General features: G+C 32.3%; 4 protein-coding genes across 6 annotated transcripts; 1 reads left to right on the top strand and 3 right to left on the bottom strand.

Moving 5' to 3' along the window:
* Window positions 1-368: 368 nt before the first annotated feature.
* On the bottom strand, window positions 369-2,975 carry LOC146529814 (uncharacterized). Its single transcript, XM_085200592.1, has 2 exons — window positions 2,767-2,975; window positions 369-2,439 (listed from the first exon to the last, which is right to left on the bottom strand). The coding sequence occupies exons 1-2, from the start codon at window positions 2,849-2,851 to the stop codon at window positions 1,148-1,150; spliced, it is 1,377 nt and encodes a 458-aa protein (XP_085056718.1). The 5' UTR covers window positions 2,852-2,975; the 3' UTR covers window positions 369-1,147.
* Window positions 2,976-3,510: 535 nt separating this feature from the next.
* Alg-2 (Apoptosis-linked gene-2) lies at window positions 3,511-8,456 on the top strand. 3 transcript variants are annotated; one of them, XM_085200594.1, is made up of 6 exons: window positions 3,511-3,672; window positions 3,853-3,917; window positions 4,015-4,121; window positions 4,487-4,755; window positions 5,395-5,490; window positions 6,550-8,456. In XM_085200594.1, the coding sequence occupies exons 2-6, from the start codon at window positions 3,862-3,864 to the stop codon at window positions 6,559-6,561; spliced, it is 540 nt and encodes a 179-aa protein (XP_085056720.1). In that variant the 5' UTR covers window positions 3,511-3,672; window positions 3,853-3,861; the 3' UTR covers window positions 6,562-8,456. The 3 variants fall into 3 exon arrangements, with proteins under 3 accessions (XP_085056720.1, XP_085056723.1, XP_085056722.1); XM_085200596.1 differs by lacking the exon at window positions 3,511-3,672 and adding an exon at window positions 3,675-3,751; XM_085200597.1 differs by lacking the exon at window positions 6,550-8,456 and having other exon boundaries at window positions 3,533-3,672; window positions 5,395-5,633.
* Window positions 8,457-9,274: 818 nt separating this feature from the next.
* wol (Dolichyl-phosphate beta-glucosyltransferase wollknaeuel) lies at window positions 9,275-12,322 on the bottom strand. The gene is made up of 7 exons (XM_085200593.1): window positions 12,264-12,322; window positions 12,022-12,117; window positions 11,740-11,914; window positions 11,394-11,602; window positions 10,838-11,052; window positions 10,250-10,387; window positions 9,275-9,545 (listed from the first exon to the last, which is right to left on the bottom strand). Exons 2-7 carry the CDS (start codon window positions 12,091-12,093, stop codon window positions 9,353-9,355), a joined length of 1,002 nt encoding a protein of 333 aa, XP_085056719.1. The 5' UTR covers window positions 12,094-12,117; window positions 12,264-12,322; the 3' UTR covers window positions 9,275-9,352.
* Window positions 12,323-13,088: 766 nt separating this feature from the next.
* On the bottom strand, window positions 13,089-25,036 carry LOC146529811 (cubilin-like). The gene has a single exon (XM_085200251.1). The coding sequence runs from the start codon at window positions 24,844-24,846 to the stop codon at window positions 13,615-13,617; it is 11,232 nt and encodes a 3,743-aa protein (XP_085056377.1). The 5' UTR covers window positions 24,847-25,036; the 3' UTR covers window positions 13,089-13,614.
* Window positions 25,037-25,190: the final 154 nt, after the last annotated feature.

Genomic DNA, 25,190 nt, shown 5'->3' with positions numbered 1-25,190 from the left:
GATTGACTAAAAATATTTTTAGTAAACATATGAATGCTAGCTAGCTAGCTTCATAAAAAGCTTAGTTGTCAGTGCACTTAAACAACTACCGAGCACGGGTTTGAAACTTAAATCAGATTGGAGTTGATTTGATTTGAGTGAGTTGATTGATTTCATTGTTTATCTACCTCTTATAAATAAATCACAAGGCGTTTGGGATAAAAAAATATTCAAAATCGATATTGAAATTACGAGGGAAAGCTCCTTTATCCCACAATTATAAAAACAAGTTGTTCATAATTGAATGTATAAATTATATAATCAATTACAGGTGGTATGCGGGCGAAGCCGCTAGTGGGCTGCTAGTACTTAAATAAAATTGCAAGACAGTAAATACTATCCATTTAATATTACATTAAAATTTGAATACATTATAGATGTCAATGATTCACATTAAAAAAATACATGATTAAATAATACTATAATTATAAATATGATAATATCATGATTTCTATAAAATCCTAAAATAATGACTAAAACCACTAACTTATAATGGAAATATTTTAAATATTTATTGCTACTAAGTTACTAAACAAGACACTGGGGTTATATTAAATCTAAATATCTATAATCATTCCAAATTATATGTGCATACATACTGCAAAAGCAAGATACTGAAATATATTTTATGTAAAAGTAACCACTGTCATAAATGGAAATTTAAAATTAAAAATTAGTAAATGGTTATATTATTTTCATTTTAGTGTAATTTAACATCAGTCCATTATGTGGTATAAAACTGTAAAGAGGGCTATATAAATAACTTTCACTAGAAGCATCTAATGTCAGAGAAAGATTTAAAATCCAGTAATAAAAGGTAATATAAATGTGTAACAAAAACTAAATCATCTCTGCTTTCTACTTGAACTTATTACATTCTTTGATGAATGGTAGAGCTCAATGCTATGTTTACCGGAGCAAGGGACAGCTTATTTATTATCCTGAGTGGGGATTGAACCTAGAACCATCCTTTGCTCTTATATGCTATTCCTTGAGATCACAATATATCTCATTTTATTGTAAGGGAATTACATGTTTTAGATTTAAGCATCAATCTTTTACATAATCAGCTTCTCTTGTCACAAAACTATTCTTAGCCCTCATTGTGTTAGGTATATATAGTAACAGTATGGGATCTGAGCGGCTGATGTGGAGGTCTTATGGTTGCAAGTTCAGTTCTAATTTGGGGTTGTTCATTTTGTGTTTGTGTTTCAACAGTTTCTTGGGGCCGAGCCTGCTTGGCCTTTTTCCTAGCAGCATCACTTTCTGCATAGTACATCCCCAGCCTCGTCTTAATAGCAGCTAGTGCAGCACCATTAATTTCATCATGGAATATATTAGTATACCTCCATTGTTTGACAATAGGACCCTTTTTTCTCTCTTTTTTTGATTTCTTTGAACTTTTTTCACTATCTTGCAGTTCATTAGTACCATGATTATAAGGTGCATTAGCAATACCCACAGCATCCTGTGACGGCTCTGGCTTAGTTTGTAATAAAATAAAAGCAGTAGGTTGAGCCGCTCTAGACACTGTAGACTGCAAGAGTATACCCATACCTTGAGGTCCATTTTGTGTAGGATAAAAATTAGTTGAGTTTGTAGTTGCCAAAGCAGTTTGATATTGATTTTCAAAATAATTTTCTGCAATATTAACAAGGTGTCCACTTCCGGGATATGTAATAGGCGCAAAGGTGTCCTGTGGAGATACATGCTGCACAGGTTGAGAGGATTCACTAGATATTGCTAATTCAATATTTCTTTTTGATTTAGGCATAGTCGCTGATATGTTGTCTGGATCATAAGTCTTTATATAATCTTTCCACATCTTTGATATATTTATCTCTAAACCAGCAATTTTGTCAAGTCTGATAAAATCTTTAAGTCTGTGGGTGTGAACAATGGAGTATATATGGTTTTTTATTTGATCTATTATCACAGAGGGCAATCGAACTTCACCAGATCGCCGATGGCTGTTTTTACCCCGATTATCACTTGGAAACATTACTCCATCATCCATTTTTTTACAAAGAACCCTTACTTTTCTTTCAGTTATGGCGTGTATATTTTTAAACGCTGTTTGGCAAACTTGAGTTTCACGTCCTTTAACTCTTATAAAATATTCAAATGTGCATGTTCTCCTACTACTAGATTTAACTCGTTTCCGTTTTACGTCCACTTGCCTCATCAGACCAAAAAGATAAGCATTTTGTTCATCGTGGGTTTTCATTGAATAAAAACCTTGAAATGTTTTAAGTCTTACATCTTCAGGGACTTTTTGAAAACATTTTCGGCGGCAATTGCAATCAGCCCCCGGTTGCTTTGGAGGGACTACTTTGCCATTTGCATTTATATATTCCAAGCCGGCAATTCTTAAGCGCTTTTGTTTTTGTTTGTGCCATTCTAAAAAAATACGATCACAACTTTAAATTAAAAACAAATATCAATGTAGAGGAATTTTGTTGATATATTATTACATTATACTTCTTAAAAATATATTATAATGCAGTAAATATTAAATTTAAAGTTATACTTAGGTGCAAATACAAATAAATAACCTTTCAAACCATCTCTGAAACTATTTGTTATATGAGTTACATATCAAAAATGTAGTAAGAGTCAAAAATTTTCTACTGTCCTAAACATCAAACACTAAAAATATTAAGAGAGTAATTGGTATTTCATGAATGAATGCGTCTACAGGAATTAATTTAAAAGCCTCAATTGTACCTTCTGGATTTCGTAGACGTCTCTTCACTACTTTACCATTTTTAGTTAACTTTACTTTTCGTTCATCGCTTGAGACATCCGCCATTTTAATATCAAAGAATGAATAAATTCAGTAAATTGTTTTTAATACGTAGGCTAAAATAGTAACAGAGGCTGAAATACATTCAGCCATAGTTTTTTTTTCAATTAAACATTATATTTTATATATAAATAATAAGAATTTAGAAATTTTACACAACTATGTATGCGGCAAAATATGTATTAACATAATTTGACTGATATTATAAATATATAAAAAAATATTCTATTGGTTTGATAGTTTTTCTTTCTATTTCTTTAGCCCAATCCCAATAACATATTGTGTAATTGTTAGAACCTGAAAAAGGTTGTACTTTAATTTTAAAAAAAGTAACTAATACAATGTATAAGAAGATAGAAACAAGACTGGTCGGCTCGTATGAAATCCGGCTTTCTAATCCCTTTATAAAAGACCAATAAGTATAATATAATTTAGTTGTTACGATAGTTATATATTAATATAATGCAAGAACTAGTCAATTTTTAATGTTAATTATTATTAATGTATACTACACAGTATTACATCCAATTCTTCCTTTTAAATTTTTATGTACAAAAATCTGTCAATGTAGGTAGAACGTATCTATCTACCAATATCATTTTATTAAATAGTATTTAGCAGTATATAATCTATGTGCGTATGTCAAATGTCAATCATTCATTTAATTTTTTATCCATGTTTTTTACTCTTTAGTCTTTGTTCTTTCATCTTTGCATGTTTTAGTGAATTGATTGTTGTGTGGCACTCTCATAATTTTTATATCGGTCCACTGTCTGACAATTAAAAACAAAATTTTACCTTTTATAAATAGTGTTTACTCTTAATAGGTGTGTATTTATTTTTAATAATTAGTAACTTATGCACGTTTATTATTAATTTAAGGAAATTGTGTGGAAAGAGAAGAAAGTAAATTTACTTTTCAATTAACTAAACCCTTTACTGAACCTATTTTATATTTGTTGGTCGTTTATATTTATTAAAAATTTATCCATGTATATTTGTTTTAGATAAGAATAATGTCTTTTCAATCACCAATGCCCAACAGGGAATTTCTTTGGGACATATTTCGAAGGTAAGAATTTATTTATTGAACCTGATGACTCATAAAGCTAATTTTATGTAGGTAAAGGTATATTGATTGCACAAGTAATATCCAATCTTTATTACAGAGTGGATAAAGATAGAAGTGGCTATATATCTGCTGATGAATTACAACAGGCACTTTCCAATGGCACCTGGAATCCATTTAACCCAGAAACAGTGCGTCTTATGATAGGTAGGTTTGTTCAAATTAATAATCTTTATTTATTGTTTTACATGTATTTACATATCCATAATGCTGATAAGATATAAAAAAAGTTGTAGACAATTGTTTTTTGTTAAATCCATCCATCAGCCTTTTAAGGTCCACTGCTGGACATAGGCCTCCCCCAATGCTCGCCACTCCGTCTGGTCCTGCGCCCTTTGAATCCAGCGGGTTCCCGCTGTCTTTTTGTTAAATAAATAACATTAATTAAAAATAAAATATAATAAGCAAAAGTCACAGACTTTCCATAGTATAATATAGTTTTTTTTAAAACTCATATTAGTTTTACATATACGCATGATATTAGTAGTTCAATAGTTATAAAAAAATTACAGGTATGTTTGATAAACAAAACAGGGGAGTTATATCATTTGAAGATTTTGGTGCATTATGGAAATATGTGAGTGACTGGCAGAACTGTTTCCGATCCTTTGACAGAGACAATTCGGGAAATATAGATAAAGTGGAATTAAAAAATGCTCTAACAGCCTTTGGTTACCGATTATCAGATGAAGTTGTTAATATAATGGTGCAGAAGTTCGACAGATTCGGTAGAGGAACAATACTCTTTGATGATTTCATACAATGCTGTGTCACATTATATGTAAGTTTTTTTGGCTTAAGCTGATAATACTATAGATTGTGTGCTTTGACTTCTTATTTCCATTATTGTTTTATTTTGAATTTTATAGTTTTTACTCAAAAATTAAAGCTAAATGATGATTACACTTTTTTCTTGATGCAAGATAAAAGTTCTCTCTATTCTCTCTCTCTCTTTCTGTAGCACATTATAGCTGTGCTTCCGACTGCAACTGTGATGGCTGTAGGTTCAATGTTACTAAGCGATGTGATTACATTTAAGTTATTTTTATTTATGGATAAATAAAAATAGGATTTAGAATTAGGATGGATCCTGGTAGACTAAGTTTGCAATACCAAACTTAATCAACAGGAATCACACAGCACAGATTATCTTAACATTGAGTTCACAATATAGTCTTCATATATAAAAAAAAAAATATATATTTGCTAAACAAGCAAGATACCAAAAAATACTTTTTATTGGGAAGAGAGAATCTAGTATTTCTTACTAACTGTTCTTCACCCTCCTCCCAATCGCAAGGGCTTGGGTTGGGTTGTGCTTGGACAACACAGGGTCTTAACAGTAGGTTCCCTATGTTTATCCTGTTGTAAAGCATGTAGGTAAAGAATTAATAATAATTTCTTTATTTTAATATTTTAGACGCTAACATCTGCTTTCCGTCAGTTTGACACGGACCAAGATGGGGTGATAACTATACATTATGAGCAGTTTCTCAAAATGGTGTTTGGACTTAAGGTATAATTATTTATAACTTGCATGATCAATATATATTAAAGTTATCAATTATGTGAAATTGAAGCCAGTTTTGGTTATTTAAGTAGGAGCCTAAAGGTCTAAATTATTTTTATATTGCTAATTGAAATAAAGGAATGATAAACAACATGGCTAGAAATTTTTGAGCTATATTTTTTTAAGCTATAGCAATACCAAAACTGGAATGCTTCATGCAAATTAGAAATATATATATAAAAATGTGATTTTATATTATTTGGCTTTGGTTTTTCTTGTAAAGATTACAGGCAGTCCTCGGTCTTACGTCATGTTAGGTATCAGAGAATATAGACTTACAAATAACAATGCGATTCCAATAAGACTAGGATTGAATTTGCGCAATATTGTGACGCCACAGCTGTAATTCAAACCAGTTTAGTAGGATGTAGGTTTTTTTTACGAAGATTGTGCGGAAAACAATTTTTCTTTAAACGTTAATTATTCAATTTGATCTTTAAACATTATTAATTTCAAAATTTCTTCAGAAGTTGGGGTCATTCATTACAAATATTTACAGCTTGTATGTCATTAACAGCTTTGATAAGTAATTTTTAAGTTAATTGTTTAACTTCGATATGAGAGGAACCTGAAATAGCCAGGAATGGTCCTTGGTGCCGTAAAACGAAACGACGTAACATGAGGACTGGTCTATATATTATGTAATGTTAAAAATGTATAGCTTTAAAGCATATATCGACTGTAATGCATATGTTAAGATTTTCTAATAATAATTTACATTTCTAAGACTATTTTTTTACAATTAAATATACATTAGATATATATTATGTTGTATGTAAATATACATCGCGATATATTGATTTAAGAATGAGGAAAAATAATTTGCCAAATTTGTATTATACCCATTGGTATAAAACATTGCAATTATTATTAAAGACACTGTTTATATTTTATATATAAACCATATAGGCTTGATATTATATAATATTATTAACATAACACATTGTCTACTAATAAACAACACTTAAAATTATTGTGTTTAACCGCGTTTTCTCTTCCGTCCAGTGTTGGCCGTAACTTAACGCCGCCCGTCTTACACCGCACAGGTTTGACATCTCACATCTGACCAAATATATAAAATATTATTATTACCTATACAAACACCGAGTCCTTGCATTTACTACATATAATAACAGAAAATATATTTTTTAGATATGCATGTGCACAAATATTCCATTTCTTATATGATTTATGCTATATCCCTAGTTATAACAGAACAGGCGAGGTGTTCAATTTTCGAGACATTGCTTGTTGAGTCGAAAGTCAACACCGCAGTTTGTCTTGTACCTAGAGCAACAAAATGAAAATAAATCATTCCCTCGAATGGGAGCCGAACCACAACTGTCGTGTTTCGTAAATCGTGTTTTATAAATAATATTATATTACTTATATTTGTTAATAATTATACTCTTAAAAATTCAATAGGAATCTCATTTAGTCTTCTGTCTTCTTCTGATTTTGTTATTTTTCGTAATTTCTGTTTATTCGTACTTTGTGTTTGTGTTTACCCGTCAAAAAATTGTCTAAATATTTCATAAAAGGACTCAGTGTTGCCATACTTACAGCATTGCCCATCTCATACTAGTTATTTTTATACATATTAAAAACTATTTTTATTACTTTTTTTCTATATGATGTTTAAATTATTTAGTCGTTTCTTTTAAATATGCCGCACATTGTTTGTTTAATTGGTAAGATGTTTTTATATATATTCACATTTGTTTTAAATACGTATGTTTGTTTTTTGTTGACGTGTTTGACACATTTGGTTCTTTAATAATCAGAAAAACACATTTTCCTAAAAGAAAAATAATACAATGGTCTTCCATAAATTACATCTCACGTTTAGTCTAGGTAAGGAGGTTGGTGACGAGGGGTGGGTGCGTATTTTCCTAAATTTCGTGACATTACATTCGAAAAAAATTGTGTAGATTATTAAAACATGATTTTTTTTTGAATGAATGAATGAATGCCAAAGTGATGTTTTAATTTAGTATTTTCTAATTGTATAGTTGCAGAATATGTAATGGTTTCTTAAGTGTGGCGTGTAATTAAATTCATGCGGCGTAATTTATGGATGACACTTATTTCATTTTTTACGCGACATCGCATTTGTTATCACAAAATCATGCTATTGAAATACAAATAATAAATATATAAGTATTCTATAAAATGTGTTACTAACATGTGTATAACAATTTGCGGCATTTTAAAATGTATTGCATGTCACAATATAAATCCTACTTTCCACCGAAATAATAACAGGAATTAACGAAACTCATAAGAAATAGCATTTAGCATAGTGTACCTACTCTAACTCAACTTTTTTCAATATCAATGTAACCAGTATATTATATCTTATTTATTGCCTATTAAGGCTGTAATATACTGGCTATAGTTTTTAAAGAATATATGTATTTTATTGTTAAAATTACGAGTTAAATTGTTATAAACAATAATTTCTTTGAATTTGATAAGTTTGTTATCTTGCATAGAAGATACCATAATCATTTTTAAATGTAAAATTATAAACAGTTGTAATTATTTCTGATTTATATCTAAATTTTCAGAGATATTATTATTGTAGAGTTGAAATGAAGAAGTTATAATTATGCATTTTATACATAAGTTTCACCTCAGTTTGTTCCATAAAATGGACATTTTTAGGTAAACATTATTTACATAGATAGTCTCGAAATAAATATTTGCATCAATCAGAAAGTTTTTGCTCAAATAGAGCTCAAATTCAAACTCATTTTACAAAAACTATACATATTCTATACATAAATACATGATACATATACAATTTTTCATATATCTTTAATTCAAAAGCTTAATACCTTTCATTTTATATGTAGATATATTGGCTGTTGTATACTTCTATAGCTCTTTCTATTAAATGTTTAAGTAAGTATTTTTTTTTATTTAAACACCTTTCCTAAAAGCTCTTTTTAACCAATATATTTGTTTTGGATCCGTAGAATAAAAGTGACCTAACTCAATAGGTATTTGGTGACTGATAACTGCATTTGACACTAAAATTTTACTTATATTATAAAGGAAATTATAAAACAAAAAGCATATTATACCATTTCTTTTAAAGATTTAAACAATTTGTGCACAAAATTGTTCATTTCTTTCTGATTATAGTGAGAACTGTCAATAAAAATCCTATTACAAGAGGTCGCGTCGCTTTTATTCTGAGGGTGCTTCACGCTATATTCTACTTTAAGCAGGATATGCAGAGGACCCAATGTCGTAAGTCGCACCTAAATGAAAATAATTCATTCCTTCAAGTGAGAATCGAACTCTCAATTGCTTAACAGCCAGGCACAGTCGCAATACGCTACAACGGCCACTGAGAGCGATAACATTTGGTTAAACGAGCTAATTTCAAGGGATACGTGTTCAAATCCAATAATTATTTTCTCTGATTAGTCCCATGTATTGAGGAAGCTCACAACATAGTGACCAATAGGAGTGGAATTACAATGAGTTATAATTACAATAAAACATTTGCCTCCCTAAAGGCCTTTGTGGGACACAAGCGACTGCAAATTATTTATTAACATTAGGTTCTCTCTGCCTGTTATATGCGGGATACAAGCATAAAGCTAAAAAAACCGATTCCACTTTATTTTCAATGTTTTTTAAAGAATACATGCTACAGTTAATTATTAGTACAATTCATTAGTAGTAGTAGTAGTAAGATGTTCAACAATAACAATCATCAGTTTAAAAATTATTTAATATGATTATAACATAAATAAGACCTGAAATTTTTTTTTCATCTAAAGTAACTTTGTGCTTATTTGCTATATTTTATTTTCCACGCTCCAATTTTGTATTTCAGCCATATAAGGCCTAAATCGCATCCCATTTGTATCCACGATATTATAGGTGTTACTTTGGAGCCTTCAATTTCGGTCCATCTTATAGGTATTTCTACTATAGGAATGTTCAGTTTCTGTGCGATATATAGAAGTTCTACATCAAATGCCCTGGAATTTTTATGTAATTAGATAGAAGATATTTTTTTATTATTCCAATCATAATAAAAAAAACATCTTCACAAATGTCTTATATTATGTAGGGTAGAAAACAGTGAATAATGTACATAAATATAATAGTATATGTATATTTAAGGTTTAGGCTTTACTTTGTTTAATTTTTAAAAAATGTATATATATTTTTTTGCTTGATAGCTGCTGTACATAGAGGGTATCCAGAGAGAATCTAGTGTTAAAATATTATTTTCTCCACTTATTGATAAATTTCAAAATATTATGTATAGAATGTTGAGGTAAGTGCCAGAGTGGGTATAGTCACATTCAGAATGGTTAGGTAAAAAAAAAATAAGTAAATAAAAGGTTGGGTTTATCTTATAAGAGCAGAAAAATTACAAATATTTTCAATAAAATTTTTCAATAATTATACCACTTTTAAGAGGGATCAAAGCCACAACTATTATGTTTACAGTCATATGTCAAATTAAAAAAAATAAATCCATCAGTTTATTGTTTTTAGGCATGCCAGTGGTGCACAATTTACTTGGCCAATGTCATGTGGAATGAAGAAGGCACAGAAGGGATTGGTTAGATAAATATAAAGAAAATAAAACTTGAAGGCCAGATTGAATTCACACCCACTGCCAATGTCATTCATTCCATCAACAACTATCAACCATATTCTCATTAGAGCTTACCATCTATTTACATGTAAACTTTGGAATGATATAACCGCAGCCTCTCTTGTGAACAATTTAAATCCACATTGTGTATCCTTAATGCCCTTAACAGTGAACAACCACACTAAGAAATGGAAGCCATACATTAAAATGTTCCTAAAAAATTAATACTTACATTATATTTATACATTATTATTGAATATTAAATTTACAAAGAAAGTTTAATTATCTGCAATTGTGACAAAGCACTAAAGGTTGTTTAAAAAAATGATACAAGTGATTAGTGTATTTTTTTTAGCTATAGCAGAGTGCCTACCCTGCTAGAGGGGGACATCTAGTGTTAAGACACTCCATTGCTCAGTTTCAGGTCAATTTATAAGATTACATGCTTTGATTTCTTACCAGAGCTAATTGAAATGAGATGAGGAAATGAAAATAAGTAAATTCGCTTAGTAAAAGTTGAACCCACAACTGCCACATATACAAGAGTTTGTACCACTGTGGAACTAGGGCCTCAATACACAAACTTGAGGCTTGTTATAAATGCAAAAAGTTCATTTATTTAACCTGCTTAGTATTTTATAACTATTTAAGTGGCATGTCTACCTGAATACACTTCTTGTAGCTAAGGATTCCTTTTCCAGATGTGCGCGTGAACCTATAACTATAGCTTTGCTTTGACTGATATCTTTTGGTTGAGTTATGGAATCAAAGTTGGTTTTTTCTTTGAGAGCCTTTTCTAATTTGAATAAATCTTCAAATTTAGAAGCACCATCAGCATCCGCAAACAGTATAGATGCTCCTCTTGAGCTTAAAATACCCTGTGATATAAATATTTTTAAGTATTGTTATATAGATAGAGGCTGTCGTGGCGCTGCACCACAACATCTGACTGTTAATGGAATAGTTGTTAGTTTTGTTCCTTTTTGGGGAAATGATTTATTTCTTTTTCTACTCTAGTAAAGAGTAATATTTGTTTCATTGTATAACATCTTCAAAATTAGGTGTTAAGTGGGGTATGGTGTCTTCTTATACTAGATGTCCTCTGCCTACGCTGCAGCAGTACATAATGAGAACCTAATGAAATAATGTACAAAATGATTTCTTTTTTTTTGTCTCTTATAATAAATGATTATATGTTAGTTACATGATAGATTCATACCAATCTGACAGCTCCACCTTTCCCTCTATTTTTGATCAAGTTCAAACACCTTATCTTGTCACTGCCATATTTTTCAACATAACTTTCAGCTAAGTTTACAGTGCTATCCTTACTCCCATCACTTACTACAATTATTTCATATTTATAATTCGGATTTTCTTTACTTCTACTATCTAAAAACGATATTGCCTCATCTAGCATTGGAGACACTGTAAAAAATATATATTATTGGACGTAATTAACATTATATAAATTAATAAGTAATGTTACATTTACATATTGTATAAAATATATTTTTTTTCTCAAATTTCAATCAGAATAGTAAAGAAAAGAAAGTAAAACTTACGCCGTTCTTCTTCATTGTATGCAGGCACAATTACACTCAAATGCACACTATAAGGATCTTGAATACTAGGGAATTGTACTTTATTATTTGTTTTTGGATCATTATAGAATTCTTCTTCATCTAATCTTTCAACTATAGGATACGGTTTGGTTGTAATATAAATAACCATCGTCAACTGTAATAATAATTTCATGCCGGTAAATAGAGAAGTAAAAAAGCGACTTACATTTATTTAATAAAGATTATATAATATATTTTTTTGTTTTATTGTATTGTACTTACTGCAATTAAGAGACTAGAAACTGCCAAGATGCCGCAAACAATTAAAGTGCAGACGAAAGCGAATACTTCCATTTTGTGTTAAATATTTCATTCCAGCTGTGCAGCAAAATAGAAAAAATAAATCTAAGATAAATGAAATAATTTGAAGCAATGTGACATTGAAAAGGCCAGCCAATAAGTTGTATTGTTTAAATATCACTTTTTGATAATTTGAGATATAAACCCAGTCAGTCAGAACTTACAAACTAATGTCAACAAGACAGACTGCAACGTGTTGTGTCAACATTTGACGATTGACAATAAGATTAAAAATAAAAATAATGTATGTTCCATTCTACGGCATACGCTAGAATTTTTCACTTTATCTAATTAAAAAAAATAGTAAGTATACGTAAACAATAATTGTAAGTCTATTTAAACTACCAATATAATATTTTTTTTATTGAAATAACTGTGAAATAACCAATTTCATAGTCAATGATCCACCTTGTGCCACCACAGTAGTTGAGTTACTTTCACATAGTTTTTATTACTTTTGTTATTCCCTATAACACTAAACTAAAGCACTAAATAAAAGGTTACAGGTTTTAAGTTACACTTGATATTCTTGATAGTGTAAAAAACGACTACGGTCGTGGCCTTCCTGTAGCAATGGCGTAGAGAGGGGGCTCATGAAGGGGCACCAAATAGTCCGCAAAACTATTAAAACACACGTATGAAATTATATTGTGTTCGCCTGAGGGACGCTGTAAAAGTATTTTGCCCCGGGAGTTAAGCTCGCTACGCCACTGCCCTAAAGTTAAGTTTTCTGAACTTATGCGCATTTTTCACCCGGGAACAGAATATTCAAAAGTATAAAATCATCATCTGCGCAGCCTTCATCAGCTAACTTCTTGGCGTATACACTTATTTACCGTAGTGTAAATATGCTTTGTTAATATAAGAAAGAAAAAACATGTTATTTCATCAACATTTTTATTTTTAATAAATACAGTTTTTTAAAATACGATTTTACAACTTATTACATTATGTAATCACTATATACATGTACCATATAGAAGGTGAAACAGCTGTATAAATATACTTAGTATTTTACAATTTTGATTGCGTCGAATAGGTAATTAATGTATGAAATATATTTTTATATTATACTTATATTTGACGGAGATATTAATAAAATTCATAATTTATCAAACATTGTTATTAACAAAGTAACACGTACACAAGAACAATCTTACTAACAAAAATTATACAAGCGAAAGATTATACCTAAGAATGAATGTTTGTTCCATGTTCTGACAAAATTTATGTAACTGATTTACATAAAACTTTATAGTAGTATTGCTCATATATCAGCATAATACATAGGCTAATTTATGTAAAATTTTGTATAATTTAACTATACATATAACAATAATTTTAGGTGGGTGGGTCGCTAATAATCGATAAACTAGTATAAACATAGAAAAATACAATTATGCAGTTCTAATATTATATTGCAGAAACATAATTAAGAAAATTCTAGCTAATAACAATGCTATAAGATAATTTTGTTTATAGAATCAACGTGGCCATAGAAAGGAATGTAATATTTTATAATATAGTTATGTAGTCAATGACCCAGCCCGTGCCACCATTGTTCATGGTGGTAGTAAAAGCTACTTTTACATAGTTGTCAACACTCTTATAGTCTGCTGGATACTCGGAACAAAACTTGGAGATTGTGTTCTGGTTTCTATCAATTATACTTAAATAATTCTGTTCACATAAAATACCTAAATCAAATGCAACAAAATGTAGCATTATACGAGTCCCTACAGGTGTTTCGATTTCCCATTCACAAGTAGACACTCGTCTATACTCGTGAGGGTACAACGGGCTCGTGAACCTTCCCGAGTCACTAACCAGCACACCACCACATCCAGAGCTCTTATTTGTAGCTACGTAATTAAGGTCGTAAGTTATGGCTTGTCCTGAGTCTATGTGATTATGTATGAGCATATATTGCTGTGTCGAATATACAGGATGATCTTCGAAATTGAAATCATTTGTGATTTTAAGTAGAGAATGTGCATTAGTAGTGTTGCCATCAAATATTTCCATATATGATTTCTCCACCCAATATAAAAGATTTATTGAAAGGAAATGGAGGGATATTGTGTACGTTTCAGGTACTTTAATAAGTGTATAACAATCTTGTGTTACCTGTTCGTTGTCATAGACGCTATAAGATTGTATTCTGGCTTGTAATTCTGTGTAGTTTCTGCCACAAACCCCCACATACTCCACATCGAGTTCTACGCCTTTGTGCTTCGGGGTGGTCTCCCCTGTAGTTTGTATACTGATAAAAGAACTACCGCTTACATAATAATCTATGGATTTTTTTAAGCCACATAATTCTAATCGTTTCGGATATTTTATGGTAGAATCATAGTAGTACATTGCACGTGTAATAAAATCACTAGAACCATCGTTTAATATGAAATCTTTACCTAAACTTGAGTTTTGTGGTAGAGGCTGACTATATATAAGTAATTTATCTTTATTACAACTGTTTTCGGTGCCGGCTTCTAGGTCCAGGTTTACAACTCTAATATGAATATTTGTGTATGGCTCAGAAGTTGCATCTAAATAATAATTACAATATAACCCTCGAGATATACCACTTCCGTCATAGCCAGGGGATTTTATTGTCTGCACATTGTTTGATATTTTGTAAGTTGAATGACCGCACGCTGAAGGCTGTGACGTTAATTCAATTTCGAAACCAGAACTAGTTATTTCACCATCAGACGACAGCGTTATACTCATTACATTACTGGAAGACGTTATTTGAGGAGGTAAAACATGACCGCAGTACGTTGCTATAACTAAGCTATTTGGATTATCTCCATCTCGCAGCTCTAAAGAATCACACTCGCATTTACTATACCCGATCGACGTTTGATTAACGCCCGAGCAAGGAGCTATATGAAAAGATATAAAGTCAACCTTGATAAAGTGGTCTTCCGGAGCTGTTATAACCCAATTGCATCCCAAGTAATTCTCATACACAACATTGTTTCCTATCAGAGGAGATATTAATCTTTTTCTGGAATTAGAGGTCAAGTTTATTGTTCCGCCACAGCCGACTGATTCCGAATACGTGAAAAATGTTTCCGCTTTGAAACCACCATAGTTGATGTTGCTGTCTGATATGAATTGTAATACCATTTTGTTACTTTTTCCTTTTATATAAGTAGTACTATTAACATGACCACACATTAAAGACAAACGTTTGTCTTCATCTATTGTAGAACCTTCGTAAACAGCAATGTAGTCGCTGTAACACTCATAAGAGCTTTCAAGATCTATATAAATAAACTTCAAAACGATCACTTTGTCCACTGGAGCTTCAATTACCCACGTACAGTTGGTATCTTCGGAATAAGTATGCGAAAGACCGGATGTTAAAGTAGTAGGTTCTTTTATGATTCCTCCACAGGTATATAAAGAATATGATAATTTAAATCCTCTCTTATGTATGTAACGGTCAGTGTTGAAATTAATTATAGCTCCTACGAAGGATTGATACAAAGGAGGCATTTCACTACCACAAAAAGTTTCCTCTACATTAGTAGAATAATAGGACATTAAAGTTAGTGTTACATTGTCATAGTCACATACAGGATAATTTCCTTCGAGATCAAAATCTAAGAATTTTAATACTATTCTATTGTTTGGTATTGATTTAATTTCGTAAGTACAATGTAAAGAATTCGAGTATTCGTAAAGATAGCCCGGGCTGTATAGAAATTGTTCGTTTTCTTTTGCTATATATGTTCCGCCACAAATGGGTTCCCATTTTGCTCTGAAACCATCTAAAGTGACATCTGAATCTGTTCGGAATACTATTTTCATTTGGTTTGATGTTGAATTAAATGACGGCGGTATCACACGGCCACAAGTTCTGTTGATTTCATTATACTTTTTGTCATTAAAGTCATAAATAATGATAACATCTTTCGTACAATTCTTTGTATCTTCTATAACAAAGCGGTCTATAAATTTCAGAGAAATTCTATATCCCATGTCTGCTTGAATTTCCCATATACATTCTTTATTATTTTCGTAATTGTTAGGATAGTTTGGAGAGGTGAATGATCTATCATAATGCATTAAATATCCTCCACATTGAGCTGTAATTGTTCTGACAACAAAACGAATGTTCGTTTTATTTGTAGGCTTGGAATGGTAGTAAACAAGAGTGTTCTTAAAAGATACAGCGAGAGGCTTTTCTTGATATTTATTTTTGCAATAGTTACCGATGTCAAGAGAAGTGTGATAGTATCCTCTGTATACTTTTAAATGTTCATCCGAACAATCAAAATTAAACGAACCTTCTAACTTTAATTCCAGCCTAACCCCAACGGGAGCTATTACAATCCATGCACAATTAATTGTGTCGTTAAAACCGTCAGGAATATCTATAATATTCGTTGCATCTTGACTAGCATAAACTACACCTCCACATGGATTTAGAGTCCAATCCAAATTAAAATTCAAAGGCCTTTCTTGGAACTGAGTAGCTTTTATGAGCATGTTGGGAGCGGGTATTGTAAATGCAGTTTCTGTGTTGTTACCACAAACGTTTTGAAGGAATGGAAGTCCTCCAATACCTAATACTGATTTCATATTAAGACGAGAGTCAGAGGAACGACATTTTTCACTATTTGATGAAGTAATTTTTACGTTTACAAATATTGTGTTATATTTATACTTCGTATTTCTATATGTTTTTGTCTCACTAAATCTCCATTCACACACAAAATTAGTTTGTAAGTCTGGTGACATTAGTTCTCCTTTAATGCCATATAAATTACCACCACATAAAGCTGGCTCATCTGAAGAAAATTTGGCTTTAAAACGTGTTACTTTATTTCTCGTGCTAATTGCAACGTACAATAATAATCGATGACTAGTAGATTCAAAGACTCTTTTTACTCCTGATGAACTATTTTGGTTGGTTAGTATTATGGGACAACTATATATCAAGTCATTAAAAGCACCTATAAGATCGCGGCTGTCATAATCTAAAAGCTCTACGCGTACTCTTCGTGTTGTGTCAGGTAATTCAATTGTCCATTGGCAATGTCTTAATATTGTTTCTCGAGGATAACCAGGTGATGTCAAAAATCCTTCAGAAATTTTGAAAGTTCCGCTACAAGAAGCTCTAGAAGAGTTAAAGGTAAATCTAAATCCTCTGCTCTCAGATACTTCTGTCCATCGGCTTGGTTTACCTACGTGAAGTTTTATCGTGACATTATTAGTGAGAGTTTCTATTGAATTGGAGTAGTCTATAAAATCATCATCGCAAAATTGTTGAATAATATTACTTTTATAAGTACCATTATAGACCGACCATTCTTCAAAAGTTATTTTAGTCTCACATGGTTTTTCAGATTCTGGCAATTTTATATCTTTCAAATGTATTCGAATAAAGTGTTTTGGAATAGATATTACATGCCATGTGCAAACTGTACCCCAGGGCATGACTGGCATGTGCGGATACCCTGGAGATGATATTTCTCCTGATTGAGCAACAATAGTGCCACCACAAATGTCTATAGATACATTTGCTTTAAAACCGTTTTTAGGTTCAGCTATTTGCGTAGAATACTTAATATACATGGTATTACTACTAGTTTTAATTGTTTCAGGTTGCTCCTTGCATAGACGTCTTTTAAGTGGGGAAAATTCAGATATTCCATCTCTTATTTCAATTGATTCGTGAATACATTCATCAGTACCTTCTAATCTAAAATAATCCAAAAAATCTATTCTTAGAATTTCTCCTGGCGGTCCTGTAAATATCCAAACGCATTCTGTGTAAGGTACTGGTATAGAAGGATAATTAGGAGAAGTAATAATTTCCCACTTGTGATTATCACTTAGAGAAGATGTTACTCCGCAGTTTATATTTTTTTCTTCATAAAATATTTTAAAAGTTTGAAATTTAGCTTTTAGCATTACTGTTTCCAACGATATAGCCGCAACATAACTTACAAAAACAGTATTACTAGATGACGTAATTAAGCTTCTGTTTTCATGTGAGTAACCACAAAATTTTCCGTTTCCTAATAAAGGGGACTCGATATTTTCACCATTTCTTATCATTACGAAGGTGGTACAATCATTATTATTCGTAATATTAAAATGAATAAAATTCATTCGGATTGTACGGCCAGGACGGACCTTTACCGTCCAATTGCATCGGAATGTAGGTCTTGGTGCAAAATCTGTCCAAGTTACCCCAATTATACCCGACCTATCTTGTAAAAGTCCGCCACAAACTGACTTTACAGAACCTCTAAATCCTTTCCGAGTTTCGTATCCATCAGATGTAAAAGTAACTTTCAATGTTGTCGTTGATTCAAATGTATTTTTGTCATTTCCTGCAGTACATATTTTTTCTTTAATAGGAGTCCATTCAGATTGGGTTAAAGAATAGACTGAGATAAAATCCGCAAAACACCCAGGACTTTCTTCTAGCGATATGTCATTAAAACTTAAGCTCAAATGTCGACCAGCAGTAGTTTTAAAAATCCAAGCACATTTTAGATTTACGTCATATGAATTAGGATAATTTGGTGAAGAGAATTCCATACTTTTGTTTTTAGCTGACACAAGGACTGTATCATTATAACCACAATTAATTTCGGGATCCAAATCATTATTTCCTATATTTTTCGTAGTTTCTGACCAATTAATAAGAAAGAGAGCACCGATGTTTGTACTATCCAATGTAAGTATAATATACACGACACTTGAACTAGTTTGCAGTACTATATTTTCACTTGTTAGATATCCACATAGTTCTTGAATTATCGGAGCATTCACATCGTAACCATCATAAATGGTTAATTTGTTAATGCACACTTCTCCATTTCTTATTATTTCTAAGCGATTTAAATTTATAGTAATAGTAGTTGATGTACTTGTCATAATCCGCCAAGTGTATTCACCTTGGCCTTCATATGGACGAGGGTAAAGAGGTGATGCGATTTGTCCACGTTTTACGCCACTAATTTCATTCCCATGTAGAAAACCGAAGTGCAAAAGAAATCCTTGACCGGCATCTTTATTGTCACTATGAAACTTTAAATATAACTTTGATCCAGTTGTAGTGTTGACTGGTGTATCGTTTCCACAGTAAACAGCTAACAGCTTGCCTGCACCATTATTTTCCCTTATTTCCAAATAATCTTCATTACAGTTTTCAGAATATTCTAAATCGAATTTTTCAAACGTAACATACACTCTGTTACCTGGTGCTGTCGATAGTGTCCATTCACAATTAATGTTACTAGGATATGAACGTGGATAGTTAGGTGAAGCAATTGAACCTTCTTCAGAACTTAAATTACCACCACAAGCATTAGTCAAAGTTGAGTAATGTGCTGAAAATTGACCACTTAAATTATCTGTATAGGTACCTAATATTACAGTTATTACGTTACCTTGACTTACAATTGTGGGGGGGCTTTTACGACCGCAATATTCATCTATTAATGGAGCAGAGTCATCGTTCCCATCAAGCACTTTGAGATAAGACGATTGACATTTTTGATTTGTTACGATATCAGATGATCTTGATAACGAAATATGTGTTATGGTAAGTTTAATCTTATCCACAAGATTTGGCGCTTTAATTATCCAAATGCACTTCGTTTTATGATGATTTATAAATTTTGCACTTGAAATTATTCCGTCTGAAATAGCCGTTATTACTGCTCCACATGTCATAGTAAAGTTTAATTTGAAACCTTTAGCAGAGCCATACATATCACTTGTAAATTGTAATTTTATATTGGAGTAATTCGTGATAATAGGCAGTGATACATTACTTTTAGGACATATAAGAAATGAATAGTTGGAGTAAAATGTTTCAATGCCGTCATAAATTTTAATAGAATCTCCACAATCATCTTCGTCATCTTCTCCTCCAGTGTAATACAAATCAAAACTTTCAAAATTTATCTCGATCCTATGATTCTTCGGTACTGATAAAATCCACACACAATCTAAATTGTTATCATAATTCATAGGATAATTCTTGGAATGAATAAGTCCATATGGTGCACTTATTCTACCCCCGCAACCTCCAAGAAGCGAAGTAAAATGAGACAAGAAATAAACATCTCTCATTGGAGATGTTTTTACAAGTCTTATAAAAAGGAAATTTGATGTTGCCTGCACAGTTGTTAATCCACGAGTACATATTTTAGACAGTAATGGAAAAGCTTTACTTTGACCATTATAAAGTTCAAGTGCGTCAATAGAACAATTCTTAGATTCTGTCATATATACTTCTGTAAAGGTAATACTCACTGCCGTTCCAACAGGTGTTTCTATAATCCATTCACATTCTAATTCACCGGATAAGAGCATATTTTTGTCCATAGAAACAACGCCAGATCGTTTTTGTATATGAGCACCACACCCGTAACTGACCCATTCTAAACGAAATCCAGTTCGAGTAAAACTATGTCCACTTACAAATTTGATTTGTAAAGAATTGCCTTTAGTATTTATTTGTGGAGGTAATACACTTCCACATTTTTTATCTGAATAATTTTCATCTGATGTTTCTCTAAATTGTAAATAAGATGATGAACATGACGAGACAAATGGAGATCTGAATCTAGAAGTTGATCTCAGTGGTGTCCAATGAGGAAATACTGGGTATACTATGTTAAAATGTGTGAAAGTTACATTAATTTTGTTTCCTCTAGGAACAGTTATTGTCCACAAGCAATTAGAATCTGCAGGATAATTATTAGGATAACCGGGACTTTCAATGACTCCGAAACTACCACTAATATTGTTATTACATAGAGTGTGGTAATTAAGAAGAAATCCTTTGCCACTTATAAAGATATCAGATCTAAATTTAATAAATGCATAGTTACTTGAAGTTTCTGTGTTATTTAGTTGTGGTGACAAAAAACAATGTTTTCCAGAACTGACAGAGTTGCTATCACGACCATCAAAGATTTCCACATAATCATCATTACAATTTTGCGTCCTTTCCAAGTCAAGTTCCAAGAACCTTATACGAATTCTAGAGCCAGAGCTTGAAACAATTCGGTAAAAACATTCAGCGTTTTCATAGTAGTTTTGTGGGTAATTTGGCGATGATATGGCGCCAGATACACCAGTTAGGGTGCCTCCACATCCAGTAACTGAACCGTCCCACTCAATTTTAAAGCCTCTTCCATTTATGTAAGCATCCGAATGAAACTTTAAGTGCACGCTATTAGCAGTAGTTATTATTCTTTTATATTTAATAAAGCCACAAAGTTTATTTATTAATGAAGAATTTTCTGTGGCACCATCCCAGATTGATAGATAATCAGAGGAGTCACATTTCTCGCTATATGGCCGCTCTAGCTCAAAATTAGTAATATTTAACACAACTTGATGACCTATAGGTACAGTAATCGTCCAGAGACATTCACGATTTGCATTATAAGGAAGAGGCCAACCTGGTGAGTAAATAAATCCATGAGATTTAACAAAGAGCCCACCACAATGTGTTTTTTCATCTAAGAATGAATACGATACTGAAAAACCAGAGTGACGAATGCTAGCATCAGATTTAAAGTTTAATGAAATACGATTTGAAGATGTAGTTATAGCTGGTGGAGAGGAAGGCCCACAATATTTTCCTAGTGAGACATTAAAATTATTTTCATCATATTCAAGAATTTCTACATAGTCACTTTGGCAAGATGGCATACTTTCAAGTACAAATTTGCTCCACTCCAGTTTAATATGCATTCCTTCAGGAGCAATAATCATCCATGTACAAAATTGGCTATTAGAATATAGTGCATTCGCGTCTGTTGGATGATTTATAACCCCAGTAGAATTTTTATAAATTCCTCCGCATTCTGTGTCCACTGTGGTATAATTAGCGTAAAAACCTCTTCCAGAGATACTTATATCTGATTTAAAATATATAAACATAAAATTATGAGTAGATACCTGAACAGGTATCGAAGCTTCAGAATTTCCACAAAATCTGCCCATTGATGTAGAATTTACTGAAGGCCCATCTCTAATTTCCACGAAATCATATTGACATTCATAATATCTATTATCTTCAACGTCAAAATCTTGAAATGTTAAGGATATTGATTTACCAGGGATTGTACTAATAATATAATAACATGAAGTTTGCTTTGGATAATTCATTGGATATTCTGGTGACGTTATAACTCCACTATCTTGTGTATACATTTTTTCACAAATTGATTCATATGTAATTTTAAAACCTTCAGCAGAGACGCTATGGTCACTTCTGAATATTATAAAAAGGTTGTTCGTGCTGGATATATATTTTTTCATCCCTGAATTGTCACAAACTTTACTGACAAAGGGTGAATCTGCAGATGGACCATCATAAATTTGCAAATAATCATATCTACATTTAAATGATCTCTCCAAGTTGCAATATTTAATTTCTATTTTAATTTTTGTATCTCGGCGAGTCCTTATTTGATATTCACAAAATAAATTAGGCAAATACAAATTGTTATATGAAGGAGATGTTATTTCACCTTTGTCAGTTGTAAACAGTCCCCCACATCCAGGTACTCCTTCACTGGACGCATACGATATTTGAAATCCTTTGCCGCTGCCTAATTTATCAGAATGGAAATGTATAAGAATCTCAGATCCAGTAGAAAGTAACGGTGCAGGTTGACTGGAATTACAGTACTTACTTAAAAGTGGATCAGTCGTATGTTCACCATCATAAATAGCTAAGTAGTCGAAGCTGCAATTAGCGTGCACTTCGATATCAAGTTCAAAGAAATGTAATTGTATTCTTTTACCTAAATTTGTTGTTAAGTGCCAATAGCAATCTCGATTTGGCGGATATCTTCCGGGTGACCCAGGTGAACTTATATGTCCATGTTCACGTGCATTTATTTCACCACCACACACAGGAGCTATGCTGGTCCAATGTAAAGAAAATCCTTCCTTAGACACTGAGTGATCTGAACGGAACCAAAAGTATAAATTGTTGTGGCTTGAAATAATATTACCACCATTAGGGAAATTACTACCACAAAATCTACCTATAAGCTGACTGGCAGAACTTCTACCATCATGAATTTGAACAAAGTCATAGTTGCAAGACGAATGATCTTCTAAATTAAATTTAGTAAATGTCACATTTATTACTTTATCAGGAACTGTATGAATAACCCAAGCGCAACGTGCATTATCATTATAAGTAGCATTAGACCGTGGATATACGATACTACCCTCTTCAGAGTCGAGAACTCCACCACATGGTTGTGAATGCACCTGACATAATTCACCCGAATACAACGCGGTACATTCACATCTGTATCCGTTCACTAAACGTTCATCTAATCGACAAGTGCCACCGTTGTGGCACGGATTGTTAGTGCATAAGTTATTAGGCTTGTCGCAGTGAGCGCCTCCATATCCTTGGTAGCAAATGCACGTATAACCCTCACGGAGTGGATGACAATGTCCGTGGGTTCCACAAGGATTACTATCACAATTATTTGTTGAATTCTCTGCAGCAATGTAACAACCGTGAAGTCCTATTCCATCACCAATCATTCCAGAAGGGCATACACACTGAGTAATTCCACTGATTAATAAATTTTCTATACATTTCGCCGATGGATGGCAACCTCCGCGATTGATAGAACAAGAACCTCGCCATGTACATGTTACTCCATCGCCCTGATAGCCAGGTGGACAGGAACCGCAAATTCGAGAGCCTATTGTGTTATGACACAAGACCATTGGGCTAGTACTGCATCCACCATTTGATGTTAAACATTCGTCGATATCGAAACACGCGAATCCATCACCTTCGTAGCCTGTCGGGCAAGGTCCGCATCGAAATGATCCTGCTAAATTGATACAATCTACTCTTGGATTTACAGAACAGTGAACTCTTTGTGAAGACTCACATTCATTTATATCAGTTAAGCATGCAATACCTTTGCCGTCCGTAGTCCAGCCTTGATTACAAATACATCTAATGCCTTGCCCTGATGTTGCAGGAATGCAAATACCATGACCACACATTTCAAAGTCACCCTGTGAACAATTCTTCTCTGTTCTTGTACAGTCTATTCCATACCAGCCAGGCTTGCATATACACTCATATGAGCCAGGCCTATTAATACATGTTGCTCCATTTTGGCATCCTAAATCAGAACCAGCATAGTTATAGCATTCATTAACATCTTCATCACAATTAACACCTTTCCAGTTGGACGGACATATGCAGTAGTACCCACTTATTAGATCTAAGCAAGTGCCACCATTTGCGCAAGGATGTGAACGACATTCTTCGTGTCTGTTTAATAAATTTTGCAAGTTAAGTACCTTCGTGTTTAAGTTTTGTATTCGGCGATGAAGACGTGACAAGTTCAAATGTAAATTATTTGACAAACCATTAGTTAAAGACTCCAAGTTTTCTATTCTCTTTAGTATGCTAGGCTGGATTGCATTATTTGGATTGGATATTTGTACATCGTCATCAGTATTCGATGGGAACAAGTTAGCATATTTTGAAGAAACGTTGTAGAGGTTTTTGTAGTCGACATTCCCTATATATATAGTAGATTTAGGTCCATGAGTGTTTAAATAAATACTTTTGTCGTACGCAGCCTCTAGTACAAGGTTTCCATTTGAAGATTTTATCCTTGGTCTTTTATTATAGATTTCACAATTGAAACACTCACTCCACACAACTATAATAAGACAGTAAAGTAATAATTTGGACATCGCGATGTGTTCGCGATCAGCAATGGCTGCCGAGTGCAGTGTTACCAAGTCATGTCCATAAAATTTTTATTCTTCGTCACCGCTAATATTGCAGGGGGCGTATTGATAATTCATTAGAGCCATGTGGTATTCAAGTGAATGTCACATGGCCTCTCTTACGAATGATGATACGCCCCTTGTAGATACCGTATCTATCACATTAGCTTATATTTCATAATTTATAGTAAATTTAATAAATTAAAATCGGAATTCTTCTTGAGCCGACTATTTCTTACAAATACCAACAGTGTTCATTCTCACATTACTGCCTTTTTAAGTTAGACTTACAATCACATTTTTATCCC

The sequence above is a fragment of the Heliconius melpomene genome, chromosome 17, assembly GCF_056956725.1.
Source record: "Heliconius melpomene rosina isolate 202511_hmr_F chromosome 17, ASM5695672v1, whole genome shotgun sequence".
In the NCBI taxonomy this organism is placed as follows: Eukaryota; Metazoa; Arthropoda; class Insecta; order Lepidoptera; family Nymphalidae; genus Heliconius; species Heliconius melpomene.
The sequence above is the reverse complement of the archived record's forward strand: the minus strand, read 5'-3'. Positions and strand labels throughout refer to the sequence as shown.